Source organism: Enoplosus armatus, chromosome 16 (assembly GCF_043641665.1).
Source record: "Enoplosus armatus isolate fEnoArm2 chromosome 16, fEnoArm2.hap1, whole genome shotgun sequence".
NCBI lineage: Eukaryota > Metazoa > Chordata > Actinopteri > Centrarchiformes > Enoplosidae > Enoplosus > Enoplosus armatus.
Genome location: NC_092195.1, coordinates 8648024 through 8671247, shown reverse-complemented (window position 1 = coordinate 8671247; position 23224 = coordinate 8648024). Strand labels below are relative to the sequence as shown.

Sequence of the window (23224 nt, the reverse complement as noted above, 5' to 3'; positions counted from 1 at the left end):
CTCCAATAATGATCGTTCTTTTGTGACAGATGTATAGTACACTCTGAAAGTAAACCTCAGAGAGGTTAATAGAGGAGTTTAAGCAGCTACAGGCTGCAGTGCAAAGACTCAGAGAGCACTAGTGTTCCCAGACAGAACCGAGGGAAAAAGTCAGATTTCTTCTTGTTCACACGCATCAGTTTACATGTGCGCTGGTCGTCCCGTCTGTGTTTTCCCAGACATGGATAATCAGCATATTAGTGTAACTGAGAGGGCTGCTGATCATGAAGGGATTGGACCATGGTTTAGACCAGGGAGTCCAGACAAGATCCAGGGGGCATCTCCATCGCACACACGAGGAAACATTCTGCATACTCGTAAGCATTTACACACAGCTCTGTAGCCGGGGATGAAGCTTATGATGGTTGATTAGCAGCGCCATGACGGCTGCAAAATGATTACCATGAGAGGGGGGAAGCCATCGGTTTTGTGCTACGCAGACACAACCCCAACGAGACACTCAATAATCAAATCAACCGACGGCATCTCCCAACCATCAACTGCCATGGCATGTGTCCAGGGCTGCCCGATCCATGTACGCAGCCCAGGATGAACTTCGGAGACAGGGCTAATGTGATACTGTGGTATGGCATCTCTTCAGTGTACTGTACACTTACATTACTCCGCAGGATTTTGTTAAATCTTTAAACAGGCGCAGACCTATCCGTGACACGTATCAGAGGAGAGATGTAACGCACAAGACATAAACGAAGACGACAGCTGAATGATGTTGGTGTTAGGATGCCAATACAATGACATTTAAACTGTCTGTGATACGTCGGTCTGGCATAAAAACTCCACCCTATATTCCTTATATTTTTGTTTGTTTTTTATCTCATCTTCGTCACCTGGCTTTTATCTCTGTCTCCTCTCAGCAGGCACCCAAATACACTCCTCTGAACCGAAAACCAGGTTTGGAAACATTGTTTACAAGTACCATAAATGCATGGTGTTGGTTAGGCCCAGCTGATAGAAAGACAGCTCTCCTTCGGTGATAGTAGTGGGAGAGAAGGGCCTAGAGGGGCTTCAATAATCCCCTGTCCCTGGCATCTTGGCATTGTTACTGACAGCCTTCCACCCACCTAGAGCGTGCTTGCGCACACACACACACACACACACACACACACACACACACACACACACACACACACACACAAACGCGCACACACACACACACACACACACACACACCCAGGTGAGTGCTAGCTGCCAGTATCTGTTCGGTTTCTAAGAGTGGACACCCACCAGTCCAAGGCCAGAATGCCCACAGCAGCTGGCAGACTGCTATTTTCCCAGCACGCTCCCTTAACAAAGTTTTTTTTTTTCTCCTTTTTTTTTTATACCTCCAAGAGTCTATGGGGGAAGTGGGGTTTTTTCACACTTGAACAGATGCTTCTATCAAAATATCAGAGGGAAGAAGGGATGGGGAAGCAAAAAAAGGTAGGGAGTCTGAGAGAGCCAAAACAAGATGGAGGGAGCTCAGGGTGCATTATGGTATGTGGGAGAGAGTAAAGAAAGAGAAGAAAGAAGAAAGGAAAATCTTCAAACCACCTTGCAGTTCTGTATGTCAACGCAGACATACACAAAACATCTGATTCCTGGAAATTGAGACATCTCCACCCTCCGAAGCCCTGTCTCTCTTCCTCTCTCTCTCTCTTCCTCTATCTATCTATCTCTCTGTCTCTCTGTCTCACTGGGAGCAGCGAGAATAAGAGGGAGAAAAGTGATTTCCACATAACAGATTGTTACGACTGTCACTATATCCCCTGATTTACACAGTCGCAGAGGGGGAGGCAGACAAATGCATTTTCACTGTTTACATCCCCACACACACACACACCAACCCATTCACATACACACTCAAACACACACTGGCATCTAAGTGAAATTTCTCTCACACAGATACACTCCGACAGAAAAGTAAGCGAGCATGCTGCCTGCCATCCGACCCCCTGCTAAATCTATTACCCCTGACTCATCTTGTTGAAATGGAGTCCTACCTGGCAAAAACAGCAGCAGGCGCACGAGCTTCAAATATACCACACTCATATACCAACCAAAACTTATTGTTCACAAACATATTTGCATGAGATTGGCGCAGGCTGGATGAAAATACAGCCACTAAAGTGGTTTGTTTTGTCTTGCGCCCGTTCTTTTCATAAGGTTTGCACGGATGAGCGCTTGAAAAACAATGCACTAGCACTGTCGGTGCCACATCCCTACTTTCTATATCCATTTGTTTTGTGTTCATGAGACACAGGTCTGCAGAATAATCATCTAGACTGTTTTGTCTCATCAAATAATTTATCTATCAAAGTTCAGGAGGAAAATAACACATCACAACATACAAGCATCATAAGGCTTTTACAATGTCAACAGTAAAAAAGGAATCACATCTAAACCAAGGTCTAAACATTATTTGGGAGAACAGAGAAAAAAACTACTTTTTTTCCCCCTGTTTTGCCCCCATATCATTTCCATTCCCCTCCACAAAACCAAAATGAGGTTTAGATACAAAGCCTGGGCCATGGGTTCCTAATAGATTTACCCTGATGCCACGGCCACCATTTATCCTGCTCCAAAGCCGCACAATGCAACGGAGTGCTCCTGAATAGCATGGGCAATTACAGTGCATGTGTGTGTGTGTGTGTGTGTGTGTGTGTGTGTGTGTGCGTGCGTGCATGCGTGTGTGGATGCCTTGCTCTCTCTTTTTCCAATTCCAAAACCCCCACTACTCCATCTCACCATCCTCTGTGTGCACACACACACACACACACACACACACACACACACACACACACACCTTGAAGCAGATGTAATAACATGAAACTACGCAGCCATGTGCACTTTGCTCTTTGTAGAAGCCCAGGTGGTTACCATGGCAATGTGAGTTTTTTTTTAAAATCTTTTTTGACTTACCCTAACATTTTATTACCCATCATTATGTATCATTAAATACATACATATTAATGTAAAAAACAGGGGTGATGGGGATGGGGGGAGGAGTAAGTGTGAAATTGGGGGTATATCTACAAAGAAGGAAACACCTGAAAGGGGCCTTTGGCGGTTTGATGTCTCTTTGCTATATAATTCAAGTATGAACATCCCCCTGTGAATTTTTTACACCAAAGGATTCAGTCATAGGTTTGTTTATAAAATGCAAAATAACACTAGAAAGGTAGTCACACGAGATCAAAGGGATACATAATACATGTACTGATAGCTTTGATAAGAGTCTTTCATAAGCTTACTACTTAGCACTTGGCTTGATATTAATGAGGGGAGATAAATGTGTGGCTTAAACAGAGACTCAGCATAGCAATTTCACAGTCAGAACTTCTGCCAGAAATATTTTGAAACAGTAATGATGTCAGTCCTCATGAGACACTTTGTTGTTGATCCTCTATTTTCATCATTTTGTAAAATTTCTATGGCCATATTTGCCCTCTTTCTAACAGTGTTATGTGTGATCCATCATTCCATATGTATACCCACCAAGGTGAAAGGATTATCTCATGAATTTGTTTAGAATAAAAAGTATACCAGCATCTTAATTCATGTGAAATATCCCCTAATATTAAAAGAAACACATCAGAAGACCAACCCATCTTTCTTCTGATCCACCACTCCAGCCAGCAGCTTTGTGGCCTCATCTGACAGCCGGATGTCTGTGTGGGCATGGAGGAAACGGCTCACAAAGTCCTGTGGTGACATGAAGTGCTCGTCATTCTTCTTGATGCTGGCATACTGTTAAGAGAAAAAAACAGACACAGACACAAGGCACGCTGAGCTTTAGAATTTGACTTAAAAAAAAAAGAGAAACAAACATAAATCGAATGATAAGTGAAAAGCGTCTTTGATAAGAGGCAAACACAAAAGAGAAAACAAAAAAATACATAGGTAAAATCCTACCTTTTCAAAAATGGCTTTCAACTCAGTGGGGTCAGCCCTCCTAGGCAGAACTGCCTGCATGACAATAAGTGAACATTTTGTGAATACAACTTTCATACACACCAAGTGAACACATTGGCCCATGTGAATCGTCGCTGTACAGCAGAGGTTCGGATTGTTTTATTTGAATGCTTTTAGGGGCCTAATGTAAACAAAAACACCAAACTTCTCCAGTAATTCACAAGCAAAGAGAAAGATTACTTATCACATCTTTAGGTCATGTGATGACACCTGAGCAAGTTCCAGTCACTGAAAAGGACAGTAGATTTAGAAAGCTCTGGGAAAAGATAGTAAGTGAACCTTGAGTTTGGAATGACTTAATGTTGTGTGGCAGAAATATGTTGGTGTAGTATCACGTGTGAGAAAAAAACAAACTACTGGCTGAAAACAAACGATGACAGCACAGCCGTGTGAAAACGTCTCCCCAAGCCTGTACACACTTCTGGCACGTGCAAGTAGTTTGTGACAGGGATGCCACAACATGTAGCATGATGCTAATCAAGGTTACCAGCCACTACAGCCGGCTTTTAGCGGAGACAGACCAGTTAAACTGGAGACGTGGTCTGAGAGGAGCAGCATGGATTAAAAGCAGCAACAGGTTCATTACTGTGCTGTGCGTCATTGTTGAAACGACAGCTCCGTCAGTTTGACTTAGGCACCGTTAGACAAGTGTACATTAACTAGCTAACCGGTTACAGTAAAGCCTCAATGTCATTGCCCTATGGATAGTGTTAACCTCTAAGCACATCCTCTTAGCAGGCTAACCGGCAGTTAGCGAGCCCTCCGGTCAGACATCCTAACAGACGGAGACCTCCGGAGGAGACACTCCCGGGACCGAGCACATCACCGACAAGGCGACAGCTCCCCAGAGGAACGAGAGGAGAAACTGTTGTGAGGAAAACTCTTCGGCTTACCTTTGCTGCCATGCTAAGCAAGCTCACTGTCAAATAACGTCCCGTTCACTTCCTCCTGCGTGACGACGTTCCCATGGAGATCACGCGCCCGCTGCAGTGAAAGGAGGATGAGAGAGGATCAGCTGTGCACGTGGTGCAGGGGCACGAGAGGTCAACTGGTCAGTGGCATGTGCATGTCAGATCAATTCATTAATGTGTGTGTGAGAGAGAGACAGAGAGACAGAGAGTTGATGTGTCTTGCATTTGCAGCCTTAAATCAGCTCCTGTCCCTCCCTGGATGTGTGATCATTATGCATGTTTGCTGAATGAGCCTTCAGGACAGAGGCCCAGGGGCCCAAAGTGTCTCGGGGCCCCTATGCAAGATCTGTCAATATTGCGTATCAGCTGATACCATGCCTCATCTAGTTTTCATATTTGTGATATTTTTGTTTATATTTCGCTAATACAGCTGCACAATGCATACTTAGGCGACATTGAGCAGCATATTAAAACTAGTATCGACTAGTATCGTATTTAAATGACTCTGCTTGGAGAAATCACAGGCTTCTTTTGGTGGTTTCCTATAATATTTCGTATGCCATAGTATTTTGCAACTGTGAAAAGAAGTGTGAGTGTGGATGGATTTGGAAACAGCCTCTCTTTATCCCCAGCATGAGCAACAACAAAAAAACAAAGTTTCAACCAACAACAAAATCAAGATCAAGACTAAAAAATAGCACAGAAAGCATGCAAAGCGAATGCTAACAATGTGGGGGGTTGCTCTGGTATTAAGAGATGGGGCCTTTTACATGTCTGCACCCAAGGGCCCAATAGCTCATAATCCATCCATGGTGATCATGTAAACAACTGGACCACTTCCTTCTTGAAAAACTCACTATCATACTCAACAGTGCATGTGTTATGGCACATAATTATAGCTCCCATTGTATTACAGTTTTATGATTTATGGCCTCCAGTAGCAGCAAAGTATTTAAAAGTTTTTGCTGCAAGCTTTATTAAACATGGTTATTTCTGTGTGGGTTTATTCTTATGCGAGTCTCCATCAAGTCTCCACTGTACTAAGGAACAGAGGTCTGTAGACGTCAGAATAAAAGCCTTAGTTCCTTCCTCACACCTATTCTTTCCTTGCAGTAAATGGTTCCTATACTTTATTTCCAGCTTTTCCAGCCCATCTGTGCTTTGTGCCAGGAGGGAAAAAGGTGCAGAGAGAATTTCATGACTACAAAAGCAAAGGTTAACATTACTCACAGCATAAAAACAATTTAAAAGGGAGCAAAAGGGCTCTAATGGCCCGACAGTCTTCAAAGAAAATGTATTTTGCGCTCAAAATAATTCATAGCTTTTTGCCGGTGGCTTTTCAGCTTCCCGGAGACCCAGCATGAACCACTGTATTTTTCCCAGCAGGCTCTCTACTCCTCGCAAAATGGCCTTCGCTAGGGCATACCTCGCATCCCCTCCAAATATTGACAGCACTGAGTCCATCGCTTATTGGAAAAATGGCTGTAAGTAATGTTTTATCAGCCGATGCAATCTCCACACCTGTATTTTCCCCTGTCATATGACAATATTTGACAAGATTAATGATTTGATCCCATGACATTTTATTTCCCATCACTGTCAATCTGCCAGCAAACTACTCACTTACTTGTGGCATTTTGGTGTAGGAAGCATGTAGCAGCATTTGTTTGGCTCGTGTATTATTCATGAACTGCAAAATTTACTTGAGATACGTAAACTACAGTGTCTAGCAGCTTTGACATGAAACTCTTGACTGTTTATTCGAAAAGATTATTTAAAAATGAAATAAAGTGAAATAAATTAGCTTTTTCAGAACAGCTTTTCGGTCTGTATTTTTAGCAATCAAGCCAACAATGATTCTGTCAACCGTCACGGAGTAAGTGGGTTAATGATAAACCTTGTGACCTTTGAACTTCAATGGCTTGAGGGGTCTCCTGCCCACATCCCCAAGGGCCCACGTGTCCTGACAGCTTGAGCGATGAGTGGCGGATGGCTGTCTCAGTCTGCCTCCTCCTATTTTTAACCCACACTAAACACAGAGCTTCCAAAATAGGCCCGAGCTCTAAACAAATGATTAATAGGGCACTTAGGGTCTCCCCACTGACCAGCGAGTCCCTATTAACAGCCAATAACGGAGGCCCTGGGGGTCAAAAGGTTTAAAGACTTTCTAATAAAAGTAACAGAGACATGGGGATGTGTTTTAGAGGAGAAGAAGTTGTGTCTCAGTTTGAAATGCTGACAAGTTAATAATCCCTTCTCAAATGGCTCTACCGCAGTAAAATGGCCAGTTTGTTCTTACTTTTATTGCTATCATCTGTCAGTCATTCACATCTTTCTCGTTTTTTTTCTGCCTCGTCTTAAGTGGACTGAAAGAGCTAAAACAGCTTTACAGTAATGTTCTCGCTGAGGCTTTATTCTCATTCCCCACTCTGTCTTTTCTTTTTTGCTTGAATGTGAATTCTTATTGTAGTTTTAGGCAGGAAATGCCTAATGGATTCCCAAAGACGTATTCATGACATGGTAATGAGATTCAAATTTGTAAGACATTTCTGACCTGAAAAAAAAAGAGGCCGCTTGGCAATGGCTTTGTCCTGTTTTCCACAACTCAAGAGGCACTGTTTCTCAGTCACTCTCACTATTCCTAATAATATCATTTTAAAATGTATTGGATGGCGACACAAAGCCAAAAAGAGTTCAAATGTGTGAACAACGGAGGAATATATAGATCTGTCACTTACTGCCAAAACAGGGTTTCCTAGGGTTGATGGAGAGCATGAGTCAATGGCAAGTTGCACTGTATTGTCCTACTGTAAATATGTTGTTTTTTTCAAAATAGTGTACTGAACAGTTCTGAAAGTGCAGATTTGTCTTTTTGCCATATAAAACTGATTAGAAATATTGTGAAACTTGGTGAAGTTAACAGATCAAAGATCACTGTTACCAAATGTGCTTTCTTAATAAAAATAAACTGAATTTGAAGATTTTTACTTAACCCAAGAACCTATTACATAAAGAAAGCAACACCCAAAAAAGTGGCTGTAATAAGGTGTTCATTTTAACGGCATATTATATTATATAAAATACGTCATATTTGTAGTATTAAAGGGTCAGTCTGTACTTTATTTTGAGTTAAACCCACACATACAGTACTGCTGCCATGAATACTCAAAAGATCACCAAATGAAAATAGTCCCAAAGAAATGCACTGTTTGACTGAGCCTTTTTGAAAATATAACTATATATTTGTGAGCCAAGATTCACATCTTCAGTAGGAACCAAATAGGCAAGGGGATGAGTGCCACAGATAAGGAAGGGACTTCGGAAAGTATTGAGAGACGGACTAACACATTGTTGGTTTTGGTCTTTTCATATTTGTTGACAATAAGAATAAACATAGTCAAAAATGGCAGACGTAGTACAAAGCTTAAAGGTTGTTAATTGTCATGGGAATTTCATCCCACTACATTAATATAAATGCCGGATGCAGAGTTGTGACAGCGCTACCTTCAGGCAAACAGAAAGAATGTGTTTTTTATGAGCTTATTGGCCATTTAATGTGCTGACGAGAAAGGATTCCAACCCCTTGTTAGTGACTTTGATTCATTTAACTCAGTGGGCACACAGAGCAGAACTATTCTTGATAAATGGGGTTTTTTCAACTATCTGATTGGCAAAACCAAATTATATGTCCCCAATTTGGTGGCCCTCACCCAACCCACATCTTAATTCTTCCAAGAATCACTTTTTTTGTTTTGTACCATTTCAGCTGATGTTTACATTCAGATCTGTCATTTGTGAGTTGAGCATAATGTCTTGTTCAGGGACACATTAGCAGGACACATGGCTGTTGATGGACACAGTGGCTACAAACCTGCAACCACTTGATCATAACCACATTGCTTCCCCTCTAATTAAGTATGTTTCATGTGAGAACCCAGATTGATGCCAGAGTCGTTCCAGTTGTGTTCAGCTTTTGAAAAATGCAAATTCAGAGATGAAAACACACATTGTGCAATGACAAACCATTGCAAACTTCACACTTGCCAAAGTGGGGGTTTTATATAACTTAGAAGTGTCACCAAAACCACACAGTAGACTGCCCAGATAGTGTGGGACGACACACACAAATCTGTTTTGTATAAAGGACACAAAGGTGGTGAGAAGAGAAATGATGGAAGAAAACATCATGGTGGGGACATTCTTATGAAATGAGCCCTCTAACCCATCTAATATACTGTACGCACAAGACAAAAAAGTGTCTCTTATATCTGCTTTGACATGTTGTGCTTCTTTCACGCTTCTTTATGGTGGACTATCTCTTCCATAAGAAAGACATTATTTGTGCGAATACATGAAAGCCTTTCTTTATCGGTCATATAAGAAGCCTATTAGCAAAATAATAGAGTTCACTCTGTTTGCATAGTCTCTGCTGTCTGTCTAACAACAAAACAATGCCTCTTATAATCTACTTTCATTTCTCCAGCCAGTTGGTTGTCAAACACTATCCCTAATCATCATACATAACATGCACTGCATTAAAGTGGCATTCTTGTAAACACCATATCTGTAATAGCGTGTGACAAGCCGCCTTTGTTTACACCATAATAACTGGGTGTTTGAATAACTTCTCAGTGACTTTAAGTAACCAGCCGACTCACTCTGCTTCCATTCAGCTGTGCAGCTTGATAACCTAGACTGACGTTTGGCATGGAGTGGACTGTGGATTATACCAAACAGTAGGGCTGAATGGACTTCTCAGTCGTTTCACCTGCGGTCTTGAGACATGGGAGTGCATTTCCCTGCACACATATTGCGGATGCAGTGTACATCCGCTTGTCTCATTATGCAAATGTTGACGTGTGCATTCATAAACATGTGAGACACGTAAAGTTAGCGTCAGCCACACACACACACACACACACACACACACACACATTTATTTGAAGCACCAGCTTTGCTTTCTCTGCAGGCTCTCCCTCTTTTCCATCTGCCATGAAACTCTCCTAAACCTCAAGGCAGGCTGTCTTCGCCGTAGCTTCTGGATGAATCTGTTTAGCATCTTTCAGTTCAGATGAATCGCTACACTAACCATGCTTCGGGGCATCTGGGATGGGCCGGGGGCCTGGCGAAGCAGGGGAAGGGTGGATGGGAGCTTTGAGATGGTCCAGACAGGCTAGCGGGCAGGCCCGAGCTCCTCTCTTCCACAACAACAAGGACCCACACTGAAGCACGCTCAGACCCTGCAACCCGAGAGGGCACCGGGGTCCTCCAGCCTGCCTGGGTTGGAATAAATGAACCCAGATGCTTCCTGCAAATGCAGAGCAGAGCGGCCAGGCAGAGGGAATGAGGGCGGGGGGAGTAGGTAGAGACAGAAAAAGTTCCTCCCCTGGTTGAGGCAGTTATCTGTCAGATTCCTGCGCTTTCTCATAACCACTGATCACAGAGGCCTCCGTGCAAGGAGCATTGTGGGAAATTATCAGAGGGGCATTTGTCTTTGAAGGAGAATGAGAGCAGCAGCAAATCTTTAAGTCTTTTCCTGTTCCTCTTCCTGTCAAGCTGCCACCTGGACTGAGAGAGAAGGAGGGAGCCAGAGAACGATGGTCACGTTTGTCTAAATGACTTAATTGAAGTTCAAGTTGGCGCAGGAAGTTTTAGAATGTACCATGGATAGTGTGATTACACATTTTTGAAGGATTTATTTTATAGATGGGGGACAGCTGTTCATCCCAACAGCACACTTGACCCAAGACGCTGTCACTCTGCTGATGGTTGCCATCTATAGAATAATACTTTGTCTCAGGAATAGTTAGTTTCTTGCTGAGAGTTAGATGAGAAGATTGATACCGGCCTCATATCTGTAAGGGAAATATGAAGCTACAGCCAGCAGCCGGTTAGCTTAGCTTAGCACAAAGACTGGCCACTGGGAGAAACATAACCCTGCTGCTTCCAGTCTTTATGCTAAGCTAACCTAACCAGCTGCTGGCGTTAACTTATTACTAACTAATATATTTAAAAATGATAAATGGGGATTGTACCCCCAACCCGCTCCACCCTGCTCTACCTCCCGTTCAACAGTGCTAACCACTGTGCCACCATGCCGCCCTGTATTTACTGTGCAGACATGTAACTATATGAAAGAAAGCGAATAAGCGTATTTCCCAAAATGTCTGGTATCACTCATGTGAATCAAGTGCTGATCTGAACAGCATTGAATCATGCATAAAATAAAAGTCTTTCCATACAACATAGCCTAACAGTAGAGATTTTCATTTAATGACTGGGGCATGGAATTCACTGTGTACAGATATCTTGGCTTTTTCTTTCTTTTCACTTGTTTGTCATTTGCAGACTAACTCTGTGGTCCACCTGCAAAGTGCAACCCTATTTTCCACCAGACGTGGGTGGTGTAATAAAAAACTAGCTGCATGAAAACATTGTAATGCAGATGTGTTTTTTCCTCATTTTATGCAGTGGCACTTTAAAGCTCCTTTTCCACTGTGGCGATGTGTTTCTCACCAGGGATCTCAGGAGTAACCTGTGTCACTACCAATCTGCCAGGCTCTCCTGATGCCATCCAGATGCCCCATCCTGAAACACACACCGGCCTCTTTGTTTGCTCCACTTGAGGTTTAGGGCCCTTTTTTGGGGGGGGGTTTGGACATGCACTAACACATATACAGATGCGCCCACGCTTACACCAATTCACAAGCGCGGATACACACTTTGAAACCAACATGATGTTCGGATACATACACACACACCCACACTCACAAACCACCCCCTGTCTGAGGTAGATGCAGCAATGAGGAGTAAACGACACATTTCCTATTTCATTTCACTAAGTCTTGCCTGTTTTAGCTCACTCCTAACTTGCCTTGCCACGTCGGAAGACCAAGAGTTAAATTAGAGAGGACTAAATTTCCTGAAATTAAATGACTGTCAGCTCAACTTTGCTCCATCATCTCAGAAGAGTGCAAGAAAAATTCCCCAGTCCTTCCATTCTGGGTAATGAACAGCAAACAGAGTTTGAAATATCAAAGGCGACCGTGGTAAAAGGCTTCGCTCTCCAACGAATTATGAAAGAAAGTTGAGTTGTTTTAGTCAGTCTTTGATCTCGGAGATTTGTAGTGAGCTAGCATGTAGCTCCTGTATATGTCATCATGACCATTAGGAAGTGCTGACATCTATCTGATTAGGATGACAAAACAGCAAGCACCTGTGTGTGAGTGTGTGTGTGAGTGCATTGCCAAGTGTTATTCACATCTGCTGTTGAAAGTGTCCATTTACTTGCATTCATGTGTTTTTCATGTATTTGAACATTCTTGTACTTGAGTGTATTTGGAAGTGTGTTTTGTCCTCCGTCCACATCTGTGAGCGTGTATAAGTGTGTGTGTGTGTGTGTGTGTGAGGATGAGAGATTGCATGCCTGCGTGGTGTGCTGGCTGGCTGTCCTGCCTTGAGGGGAGATAAATGAGTGTTGTTGTTGTCCAGAGAGCAGACACTCAGACAGGCGCTCACACATGATTAATTGTTTCCCTGTTGGGACTGGGACCAGTTGAGTGTGGCTGGGCCAAGGCCTCCCACCCAGCCTTACCAGACGTGGACGAGTGTGTGTGTGTGTGTGAGAGAGAGAAAGAGAGTGATGAAAGGCAAAGACAGCAAGAGAGAGAAAGAGAATGTTATGTCCTATTTTATGAGTTTGTCTGTCATTGGACTCTCTTTTTAAACACATGCTATTGTTTTGAACCCGGCCACACAGTGAAGTGGTGAGGTTTTTTGGTTGGATGTGGTGAAAATGATCGATGTGAATTGAGGGGAGGATTTGTCCTGCAACGTTTTTATGTTCACTTGAATTGGATTGTGCAATGTTAAAGGTCTTTAATGGACTTTTTCCTGCAATTGTTTCCCTCCCTTGTCTAGTTCTGATGCAGATACTGTGACATGTAATTAACCATGCTCTAATTACTTGATCCAACTGAAAGAAGCTCTAGCGGTTTCCTTGAACCATGGCTGCACATTGATTTCTCATAGGTCAACACTGCCCAGGTTGATCTACAGTGATGCTGGGTTTCATGGGAGTGCATGAGTGAGCCTGATGATTGATTAATTACAATTATCAGAGGCCTGATAATTCACCAGAGATGATAATAACATCAAGAGTGCTTTATTGCTCTGGCGGAAAAAGCCTCTCCGGTGTCTAAATTGTCCCCCCTGTTAATTTCTCTTCCTTCACTGTCCAATGCTTTTAAGTGCAAGAGGACAGGTGGATAGCTGATCCGGTGTGTTCAAATATTGGAGGTTTGGGAGGGGATGGGGGTAAAAACCAGGAGTAAAAATAGAAAACAAACTCCCTAATTGCCAGGTATCATGGGCGTACGGGAAGGAAACGCAGTGGGGGGTGTTGTTGCCACAGACGTCACAGTTAAAAACACGCTGCCATCCTCGCAGGGCCATTCGGCTCGGTTGCACATTGTGGTTTAATGATGGCATGAGGATGACTCACATGCAACACTGATTCACTTTACATTAGACCCTTAATCACAGCAGCTATTATCCCCTCTTTGTGTTGATAAAAGTACAGGATTCCACTAAAACTTGTGTTAAATAGACGCAAAACATTTACTCAGTGAGAATTTCTACTTGGGTGTTGTGTGTTATTTCACAGCATAGGCAGGTTGGAGGCTACTATCAGCCTGGTTTATGATTGACTTTGGTTGCTCATGGATGAATAAAGCAGTATTGGTTCTGTTGGCATATTACCAAGGTCCATGATGTGTCAAATTTCACAGATACCGATCACATAACTCAAATAAGCCTTAGAGAGCTGCAACTAAACAGTGAAGTTGGAAAAAAGCTTGAAGGTTTGAAGGCTCTCGGCCAAACAGTGTAACAGATATAGCTATTATTTATCATTGCCACAGACCTTACACAAAACCCTCAAAATATTTAGATACTGCACTCAATGTTTGGACAATCTAAAGGGTGCAGTGAAAACACATTTACAAACAAAATATCTTGTTGTTGTTCCTAAACTAGTTTAATAAATTAATCTTTAATTCAAATACATCAACATATGTGATTTAAAGGTAGCTTAACCACCTACAATCATTTGAATTTCACTGGAGCCAGAGGCTGTAGAGACGGCAGTTAACTAGCAGAGTAGCAGTAACTTTATCTGGTGTTACTTTTTTTTTCTCTGCTATGATTAGATTTTTCTACAGCCTTATTTATGTGATGTAACAAACTCAATTACTAAGATGCTGGAGCATCAAAATGTATTTTTCAATTACAGGAAGCAGAATAAAATGTGTAAATTAGTTTTAGTTAAGGCTATCTCACCTCCTAGCCATAGCCAGCCGGACTCATTGCATTTTAGTTTTTACCATATTTATTTCTATGGCTGAATCACTTTTTAGGTCAAATTCTGGTCTTCAATCAGTTTTGATCAAATATGTTGTTTTGATTTCGTCATCATCATCGGCGATCACTCAGAGTCGAATGTGATGGTCCTCCTGGGGGGTCCTTATTGTGGGTCTTCAAATGGCTGAAGAGGCCATTTCTGGAACCACAAACCGTCCTGCAGTGTAGGCATTGATTTGAGGTGCTGATATCTGTCAAAGACCTGCGAGATGGATCATGCCATAAACTGCGCGGCTGAAACAGGGCACTCATAATCCGTCCTGACATCAAACCAAAGTCTTGTGTTTTCATAGTGACAACCACCAGGGATAGCGTTAAACTGAAACATACCCATCTGTTTCTTTCTGTGTGCCAACATGTCAGATCGGGTTAAAATCTGGACAGGCTTAAGTGACAGTGAGGCCGTGGCGTGATCCCATACTGTCTCAACTATCCAGTGTCATGTTCACATGCTCGGATGAGTTTATCCTAATTTTCAGCTGAGCTGTGAAGACTGACATAAAAACACAGTGAGGTTTTGGAGCAAAGCATGAAATATAACCCAGATATTGTATCTGTTAGTTAAATGTGTAACTAGGTGGGGTAATTTCCATTTTAGATATTTATGTTCCCCTCAACCTCAAGCATGACATTTTGGGTCAAAGTATGATGCTCGATTCTCACGGACTTCCTTAGTTTTCTAAAGATCAAAGTAATCGTAGTGCCGACATATGCTATTTTTTAGATTTAAAGGCAATTCTGCTTTTTGTGGCTTAAGTTTGGAATGATGTGTGCTGGGTCCGAGCTGCAGCCATGTTTATAAATTACTTTAGTTAACTTGACATTAAAAGAGGAAGGACATTAATCAATACAACTACAGAAAGGTAGTTAGAGGAATATGTTTTTATTCTGGGAAATACAGTAATTTGTTTTCTCGCAAAGAGTTTAATGAGAACGTTGATGTAACCACTCTCATATCTGTTTGTTAAACATAAGGCTAACACCCTAATCCCTATATTCTAACCCTGTTTGAAAGGCTGTTGTCCATATTTTAATCTATCTTAAAGGCCAGTTCAGACCAAAGATTTGCGACGAGACGAAACCGTTTTAAACAAAACATTGAAGGGAAACCTTTCAGCGATGTAAACAGGCCCATCTCAGCACAACTCACGCCTGAGACTCAACTTGTCAAGTCGCCAGTGGCTGATTTTAGAACGTGACCTGTTTCAACAGCCAATCAGCTCGTAGCGATGTCAGCTGGTCAAGTCAGTTACGAACTACTGTTTGCAATTAGTTTTTTTTACGTTTTTGCCATTTCATCATTACTAGAAATGTAGCAAGTAACTCACTATCACTATCCTCATTAATATTTTAAGATGCTACAAATTATTTCCAGCTACAAAAAAAGCCTGAAAAGCCAGCAGTTAGAATGGAAGTACAGAGAGTTGTTGCTATGGAAACGATACACCATCTTGTCCTGTTGCATTGGTTTCAGAATGATGCAGACCGGCGCATTGCAAGTAGTTGCTAGTTTCAACTCGTCTTGTCGCAAATCTTTGGTCTGAACTGGCTTTAAGAGAATATCTGTGTCTGCTGTCTTCATATTCCCACATTCTTGTCTTTGACATATACCACATACATAGATACTTGAACCTTTACTGTGAACCACCTTCTGATCCCCTACAAAGGAGGGAAAACCATTCAAGACAACACAGGATCATTTTGATGAGAATGAATGGTGCTGAAAAAGTAGCCTGTGGTCAGTCCATACTGGTTAATTGAGGCAGTTAGGGTAGAAGCGACTTAAAAGCCCCAGCCCTCCTTGACACTGATGACTGTCCTATAAGAGACCCTCAGTAGGGCCCTCAGGTCTTTTGATAGGGCATTCGCCAGCGTCCCTTGGGGCTGTTTCACCCCCCACAATAAACAGGCAGCCCTTTGTCACTGGGAGTAGGGGGGTCTGAAGGGTTGCTCCTCGTTATTATTTTCTAAAGTAATTATACCTTATTATCTGTGTTTACTTTAGCAGGGGTGCAAGCGTGCAGGTGTGGGCCATTCGGCAGTGGGTTGGCAGTCTCACTGGTGAACGCACCCTGAGTGTCTTTTTTTTTTTTTTTACTCTCTCCCCCCATCTTTACTTGGAGGTTTTGGGGGGTTTTAGTAGTAGTATTGTAGCTCCGCCGCTAATTTCAGCTCAACAAAAGAAACGTGCAATTAGGGCTATTATAGTAGCAGCTGCATGCTTCCTAGCTGTGCAGCGGCAGCTTCATCTTCTCCCTGGCTCTGTGGTGAAGGGATTGGAGAGGGGAGAAGAGCAGGGCCCACAGCAGTGGGGAGAGAGCTGGAATGGTCTCAGTAGCCTCCAGGGTCTGCAGAAAAGAGAGGAAAATATAGCCCAGGAGGCTGGTGTGTTTCCTCAGTGTAGACACAGCAGGGACTCTCGCCCACAGGCTTGTGGGCCTTGAGAACAATGGATCTGCCATCTCCCAACATGAAGTGTTATGAAATAGTCCTTGCCACAGTTCCATTGGCTGCTCTCTTGCATGAAGTCATGTGGTCTCAGAACTGCGTGGGCCGAGGGAAAACGATTTGCAAATAAGAAAATGCTTTTTGACGAATCTAGGCTTTCAGAAAGACAAGAATCAGTTTACAGAATTTATGGCATTCAGTAGTTCCCATATAGTCTGATCCAGAATGTAATGTGGCAAAAGTATTACTCATGGCTTGGATTTCCATATGGAGACTAAACTTTACCACCAAAAAAATGCAACCTTTCAAAGATGCCGAAACATCCACCCAGCAGATTGTTATCCGGGTCTCTCTATGTCAATATCAGCCACAGTGAGCCTTCTACTACATGTCAAGATGAATCATGCGGGTCACAAAGGAACAACAAAAATGCTTGCACAAATTAAAGTTGGGATTAAATGGGATCAAAGAAGAACTGGTGCAGAGACAATGAGAAGCCTGGCGATCTGTGTGAGGTTGAATATTGAGGGCCCATTGAGGCCCTCATGGCGTCAAACACAAGGGACCAATCTCATGCTCTCAGCACAAACAAAATGGTCACAGGTCTTCCTGTGTTGCTCTCACTTACTGATTCTCTCACTTCACTGACTTCCCAACCCTTAGAATAATCATCAGGCCCAGGGCCCTTAGTTTCAAGGGCATAAACAGATCTGAGTATCACATATGTATGAGTCAGAGCTCTTTGAGTTCACTTGATGAACATGTGACTTTGCTTTATTTCCTGCTGTACTAAATATTTATTTTCTTTATTGACATGTATATCAGTAGCAGCTGGAGCATTGTCTTTCAATCACAATATGGGCTGTGCACACAGGAGAGCTGTTGGGCTGTGATATGCAGCTGATTGGGATAATAACTAGTAGTAAACAGGGATTTTGTATTTTCCCAGAAGAGAGCGAGAGAATGTCAGATGCTTGTCAGCATGCTTTCAGTTGCCAACATTTAAACGCTTGACCTGAGCTAACAGATTTCCACTTCCACCTTTTCCAGCCTTTACTGCCAAAATCAGTGAAGTGATTATTTTCCAAATATAAACTGAATATAAACTGATGCAAAACAGAAAATAGTGCTGGTAAATCAGATCCACAAGAGGGAACTAACAAAAGCTACTAGGAATGGCCACCCACAGGCAGAAGACAGAGGTGGAGGAAATATTCTGAATGTGGCAGAAATGATCAATATCATAATGGAACAATACTGACATAAAAGCCCTGCTGCATTTAAATTGTACGTCTGATGCTATAAAATGCTAAAAAATAAAAATTCTGTGAATGAACACATTCCTATCACACATGACATTTTGAGCTAATTGAGAGTTTTGCAAATAAAACCTTATTATTCAAAGTAACTAATTGCTACATACATGTTGGATTAAAAACTAAATTTTCATCCGCAAGAGTAAAATGTGGAAGCCTATATGGAACTAAATTAAAATGATAATGTAATTGCACAATAGCATTATAATTTTCCACGTATGTGTTATTTGAGTAAAAATTTAAATGCAATAATCCAATTTGCATTTTCATTTTCACTACAATGAAAATTGTCACTGTCACAAGCCTCTCTTGGGGAGATGAAGTTGCTGTCTGCTGATCAGCCAAAGTGGTTATTTACCGCACCAGCCAAGCCGCTGCCATTGCCCCAGTGACAGACAAACACTGCTGCTTCTGGTTGGTGTGTAAAGCTGGCCCAGGTCGGTAGCATAGAGGTCGGTAGGTAGAACTCATAAATGTTTATGAACCACGTCACTGAACGAGGAAGTGACGTCCTAACTGACGACCCGCCCTGATGAGAGGACTGACAGATTGCTTTTTCATTTTGACACTAAAAGAGCATGGAGACATGTTAATGTAAATGCAATAGACTGAATATTGTCCACTGTACAGTAGGTTTTGTGTCAAATGAAATGTCAAATGCTGTTTTCATTTTCAAATTGTTGGAATATTGCATTTTAATTTTGACTGACTTAAAATGGAAAATTAGGCTATATTGTTTATGATGCATTTTAATTTTCAAAGTGGAATTAACATTTGAATATTGTGTGGGGTACAACTTTGAAAATTAAATGTCCAACAGTTTTTCCATTTTAGTATGGTCATAGAACGAGTATGTGAAAATGCAAATTGGATTATTGCATTTTCATTTCACTTTTTACTCAAATAACACATACGTATGTGGAAAATGATAATGCTCTTGTGGAATTACATTAATTTTGAAGTTTACATTATTATTTTAATATTGCCCCCTATAGGCTTTCATGGTGAAAGTTGCACAAAATGGAATTCTATTGAAAAAAATATACATAAATACAGTACTAGAGTAAATGTATTTAGGTTACTTTCCACTTCTACAGGCAGAGGATGGATGTTGTTTTCTGGATGAAAGCTGCTCTTGCAGCCTTGGTCTTACTGGCATCCATTTCACCTCATTAGGACCCTGGGACTGAGAGTCGACAAAACACTGAGAGAAATCATTTTGCCGCGGGAGTGTGGCGGGGATAAATTGGCCTCTGGTTCAGTACGGAGTCCCCGCTGTGCCAAGCGGAAGAGAAGGGCCTGGCTGGCAGTAAGGGCAGGCCCAGGCAAGGCAGGCTGGGAGGCCCCATGCTGAGACCCCCTCCCTGCCTCTGACAAACACGGCAGTGGATAATCTCTCCTTCAGGGACTCGGCCCTGCGCTGTGGGGCTAAGAGGGAAGGGGGCTGTTATATAGCACAGTGCAGAGGAACTGCCTCTGTATGTGTGCATCATGCACCACAAACACACTTGTTTGCATTGTGTGTACTTCCACTGCACACAGCGTATGTACATATCCGTTTTCCCGTGCACACCTTTTCTCTCTTCCTCTCTCATGCAGACATCACTTTGACAGTTTCAATAACCAGGGCCTTATATAAAAAAGGTATGGTAGCTACAAAATCATCAGGAATGTCTCAAATAAATTCGGTTGAGCCCTTGAACTTGAGTAATATCGTGCAAAATTCATATAGTCCAAAATAAATGCACGAGTCAGAGGGCAATAACAAGCTGTCCATTACAGGTAGATTGTGTTGACTCCAAAGCTCTTACCAAGGCTGTAATTTGTACATATTTCAACCCTGAGCCATTTTCCATACAAAACCTAGTAACTGCAAAGATGGATTTAGCTTATGTATCATAGAAAAGAGCAGTCCAAGAACAAGGTGAAACAAAAGGACATGAGCTGGATTCCTGATAACCATTGAAGCATCAGTTAAATTTAGCCATTGGTTATGCTACATGAATTGGAGGTATGAAGGCAATTATGATGTATTCATTTACCAATATAGCTTGCTCAATTTCATGTTCCTTTGATTACTAAAGAAATGCAATCCAGTTTCTTTAGGTTAGATGACCAGGACCAGTCTGTATATCACATTAAATATTACTAAAATGGACAACACACAAAATGGTCAAATAAACTACAATGTGGTGCATAAACAACAGCAAATGTATTATCTATAAATGCTATTGTCTTAACATTTGCAGTATAGTTGGTCAGTAAAAACACTCAAAGAAATTATTTTCTCCAAACACTTTACTTCCATCAACATTTCTTACAAAAAAAGGAAACAAATTAACATCCTCAAATCTCGTTCGGTGGTGTGTGGCCAATCATATCATCAAAGGCCTTGTCAGCCGCTATGACGTCTCCATCTTGTAACCATGTTTTTCCAGCTCAGCCCTGCAGAGAGGAAAAGGAAAATAGAAAGATCAAGTCAGTACAGATGATTACAGGTGGGTGGTTGAGGCATAAGTACCCTCTGCTATTGATTGTGAGAACCATTAAGAGATGGGAGTGAAAAAATATATAAATATTGCATAATGCGTGCAGCTATGGATTTGATGATTACATATATATGGTAGCTGTGCCCTTTAACAATAATGATATCTTTAAGAAACGACATAATAGCATGGCTGTCATAATTGGCCTAAATAAAACAATAGCATATTACTGTCTAAAGTGTACTCAAATAAAAACAGACCAGCCACTTATCTACCAACAGTTATTGATTATTCAATAAAAGTGTAAGCCTAGAAAGCATGACAGATCTTGTGACAACTTTGATGTGTAATACATAACTACAAGTTTAACAGTTTAATAAAAAAATGCAGCAGACCACTGCAATTAACAACAATCTAAGCTACTGAGCCAGCACAATGGCTGCAAAATAAGAAAGAGTGCAAGCAAATGATTTATTTCCTGCAATTTCCAAATAGCAAGATGCATTAATATTGATCAAAGATCAATCTCCAATAATGAGATTCCCCAAAGGTATTTTGGTGTTGCAAGTTCTAGACCTACAACTCAAACTGCATAATAGATTGCAAGAACTCATGAGGAAACATTAAAAAATGACCTCACTTTACAATCACTACTTAGGAAAAGAAATCATGACTATGGATCCTAAAAGTAGCTGTGTTGAGATGTTGACTGCTGCTGAAGCAGCTTGTTATAGTTCCACTTTAACTCCTATGCATGTAAAAAAAAACAAAAACAAAGGGCCATGTCTTGAGCTATAGTTTTGGTGCTGTAAAACAACACATTTTCATACATTGTTCATACACTTGTAACTGGTCCTGTCAGAATGTTTAAAACAAATTAATCAAAACAACTTGTTTCAATATGAACTGCAATTATTTATATGGGTATATTTTGTTTACTTGTGTTTAATTTCTTGATAACACACATTTGAATGAGATTTAAATCATTTCAAGACATTCCCCTTTAATTTTACAGTAATATTTAATACATACAGTACATACAAGTCAATAAAAATCATAGTTAAACACATGAATCCAAAGTAGCTAATCATATAGTGAAGTCTTTCAAGGATCAACATCTTGTCATTCCATTACTGCAGTGCAAATTATTGGAGGAAAGGTGGTTTGTGTGTCACTACAGGATGTATGTTCCAGTTAGAAAATGTCAAGTAAATAATCAAAGAGCTGTGTGCAAGAGGATTTGGCCTGCAGGTTTGGCATCAAGTAAAATGAATTAGTACACACCAAGAACGACTCAGTAACTTAGTGGCCTGTTAAAGTCACAGCATTCATGAAAACAAACCAATTCAACTGTGTCCAGCACCTCGATTACATAACCTGCTTTAGACACACTGACAGCTTATAGGGAAGTGTAACTCAATATTGTGGATTTTGATGAATTTTCAGATTACCTCAGTTGATTTGAGAAATCATCCTCGACGTTGTCATCATCCCAGTTGTCTTCCCAAACATGAGCATCTTCATCTTCATCCAGCCCCGTCCAATCTAGGAATTCAACAGTGGAACATCACCAACATTAGAAAACAAAGACACGTACTCTATCAGCAGCTTTGTCTCAAGCTAAAAAAGAAACGTAAAAATACAAACCATAAGTGCGTCTGTGTAAACGTCTACTTAGCTAACTTCAGTTTACGGTTTACGCATTAACGTTAGGTTAGCTATCTAGCAAGTAAACGTTAGCAAGGGAGCTAAAGTACACACGTTGTCAACATAACAGAAAAGTAAATGTGAAATAACAAAAGCACACTGGCATGTGGCATTAAAAGACAGAGAACACCACGAGTGAACTATATTGGTTATGTTACCTAAATGAGTTGACTGTGGCACCAGTTCGCTAGCTAATGCTAACGCTAATATGGCTAACGTTAGGCTAGCTGAGTCACTGCAGGGCCCAGCACTGTAAAAACTGTTAGAGTTACCGATGGCTAGCAAAAAGAAAACAAGAGCAGTATGACTTCAAATATTATCTGGATTATTTACCCTCGGCTGGGAATTCTTCAAACTCATCATCCTCCTCCAGTAAGCCCAGGTCCACAGTCTGTTTCTTGTCTGACATGTTAGCTGCGTTGCCGCTGTGTTGCTGTTTGTTAATGAATGGGTCTTAAAACGCAGGACTTGCGTCACGCTGAAGCTGTTTGAGCGGGTAGAGATTGCGCTAACTGCGCAGGAAAGCGCAGCCTTACAGCAATGCAAGGTACGCCATTTTTTAATGCAGTACATTTGATGACGAGTAAACTCAACGTGCTTTACGTTAATATGCATGTGCAGTCACCCAGGGACCGCTCAGGCAGCATTGACACAGATACACACATGCAGTAACCGATAATAAACATGATGAAATGTTTTAAAATGTTTATCAAAGTGTTTCAAGTTATAAAAGCTGTCATACATGTTACTGACTTTTAAAGCTAAATCCAGATTAATTGAGGTGACTGACTTGCTCACTGTATTCCAGAGACAAAGTGAATCATAAGTGTGAATACATTTCCAGTCTTTGATTTTTAGGACTACATGTACGTAAGTCTTATGTTTATTCAATTGTAAAATAATTCTGGACATCCAGTAGCCCAAT

At 41.4% G+C, this 23224-nt stretch overlaps 1 protein-coding gene and 1 long non-coding RNA gene across 2 annotated transcripts in view; both read right to left on the bottom strand.

Moving 5' to 3' along the window:
* LOC139299035 (electrogenic aspartate/glutamate antiporter SLC25A13, mitochondrial) overlaps positions 1-4916 on the bottom strand; it is a 43528-nt gene extending 38612 nt beyond the window's left edge. The window contains exons 1-3 of the mRNA XM_070921900.1: positions 4905-4916; positions 3952-4005; positions 3644-3786 (exon numbers count right to left, since the gene is read on the bottom strand). Coding sequence (XP_070778001.1) covers positions 3644-3786; positions 3952-4005; positions 4905-4916 — 209 coding nt within the window. The remainder of the gene's footprint in view (positions 1-3643; positions 3787-3951; positions 4006-4904) is intronic.
* A 15470-nt stretch (positions 4917-20386) lies between these two features.
* LOC139299433 (uncharacterized) lies at positions 20387-22753 on the bottom strand. Its single transcript, XR_011598779.1, has 3 exons — positions 22633-22753; positions 22044-22137; positions 20387-20551 (listed from the first exon to the last, which is right to left on the bottom strand). It is a non-coding gene; the product is annotated as an uncharacterized lncRNA (long non-coding RNA).
* Positions 22754-23224: the final 471 nt, after the last annotated feature.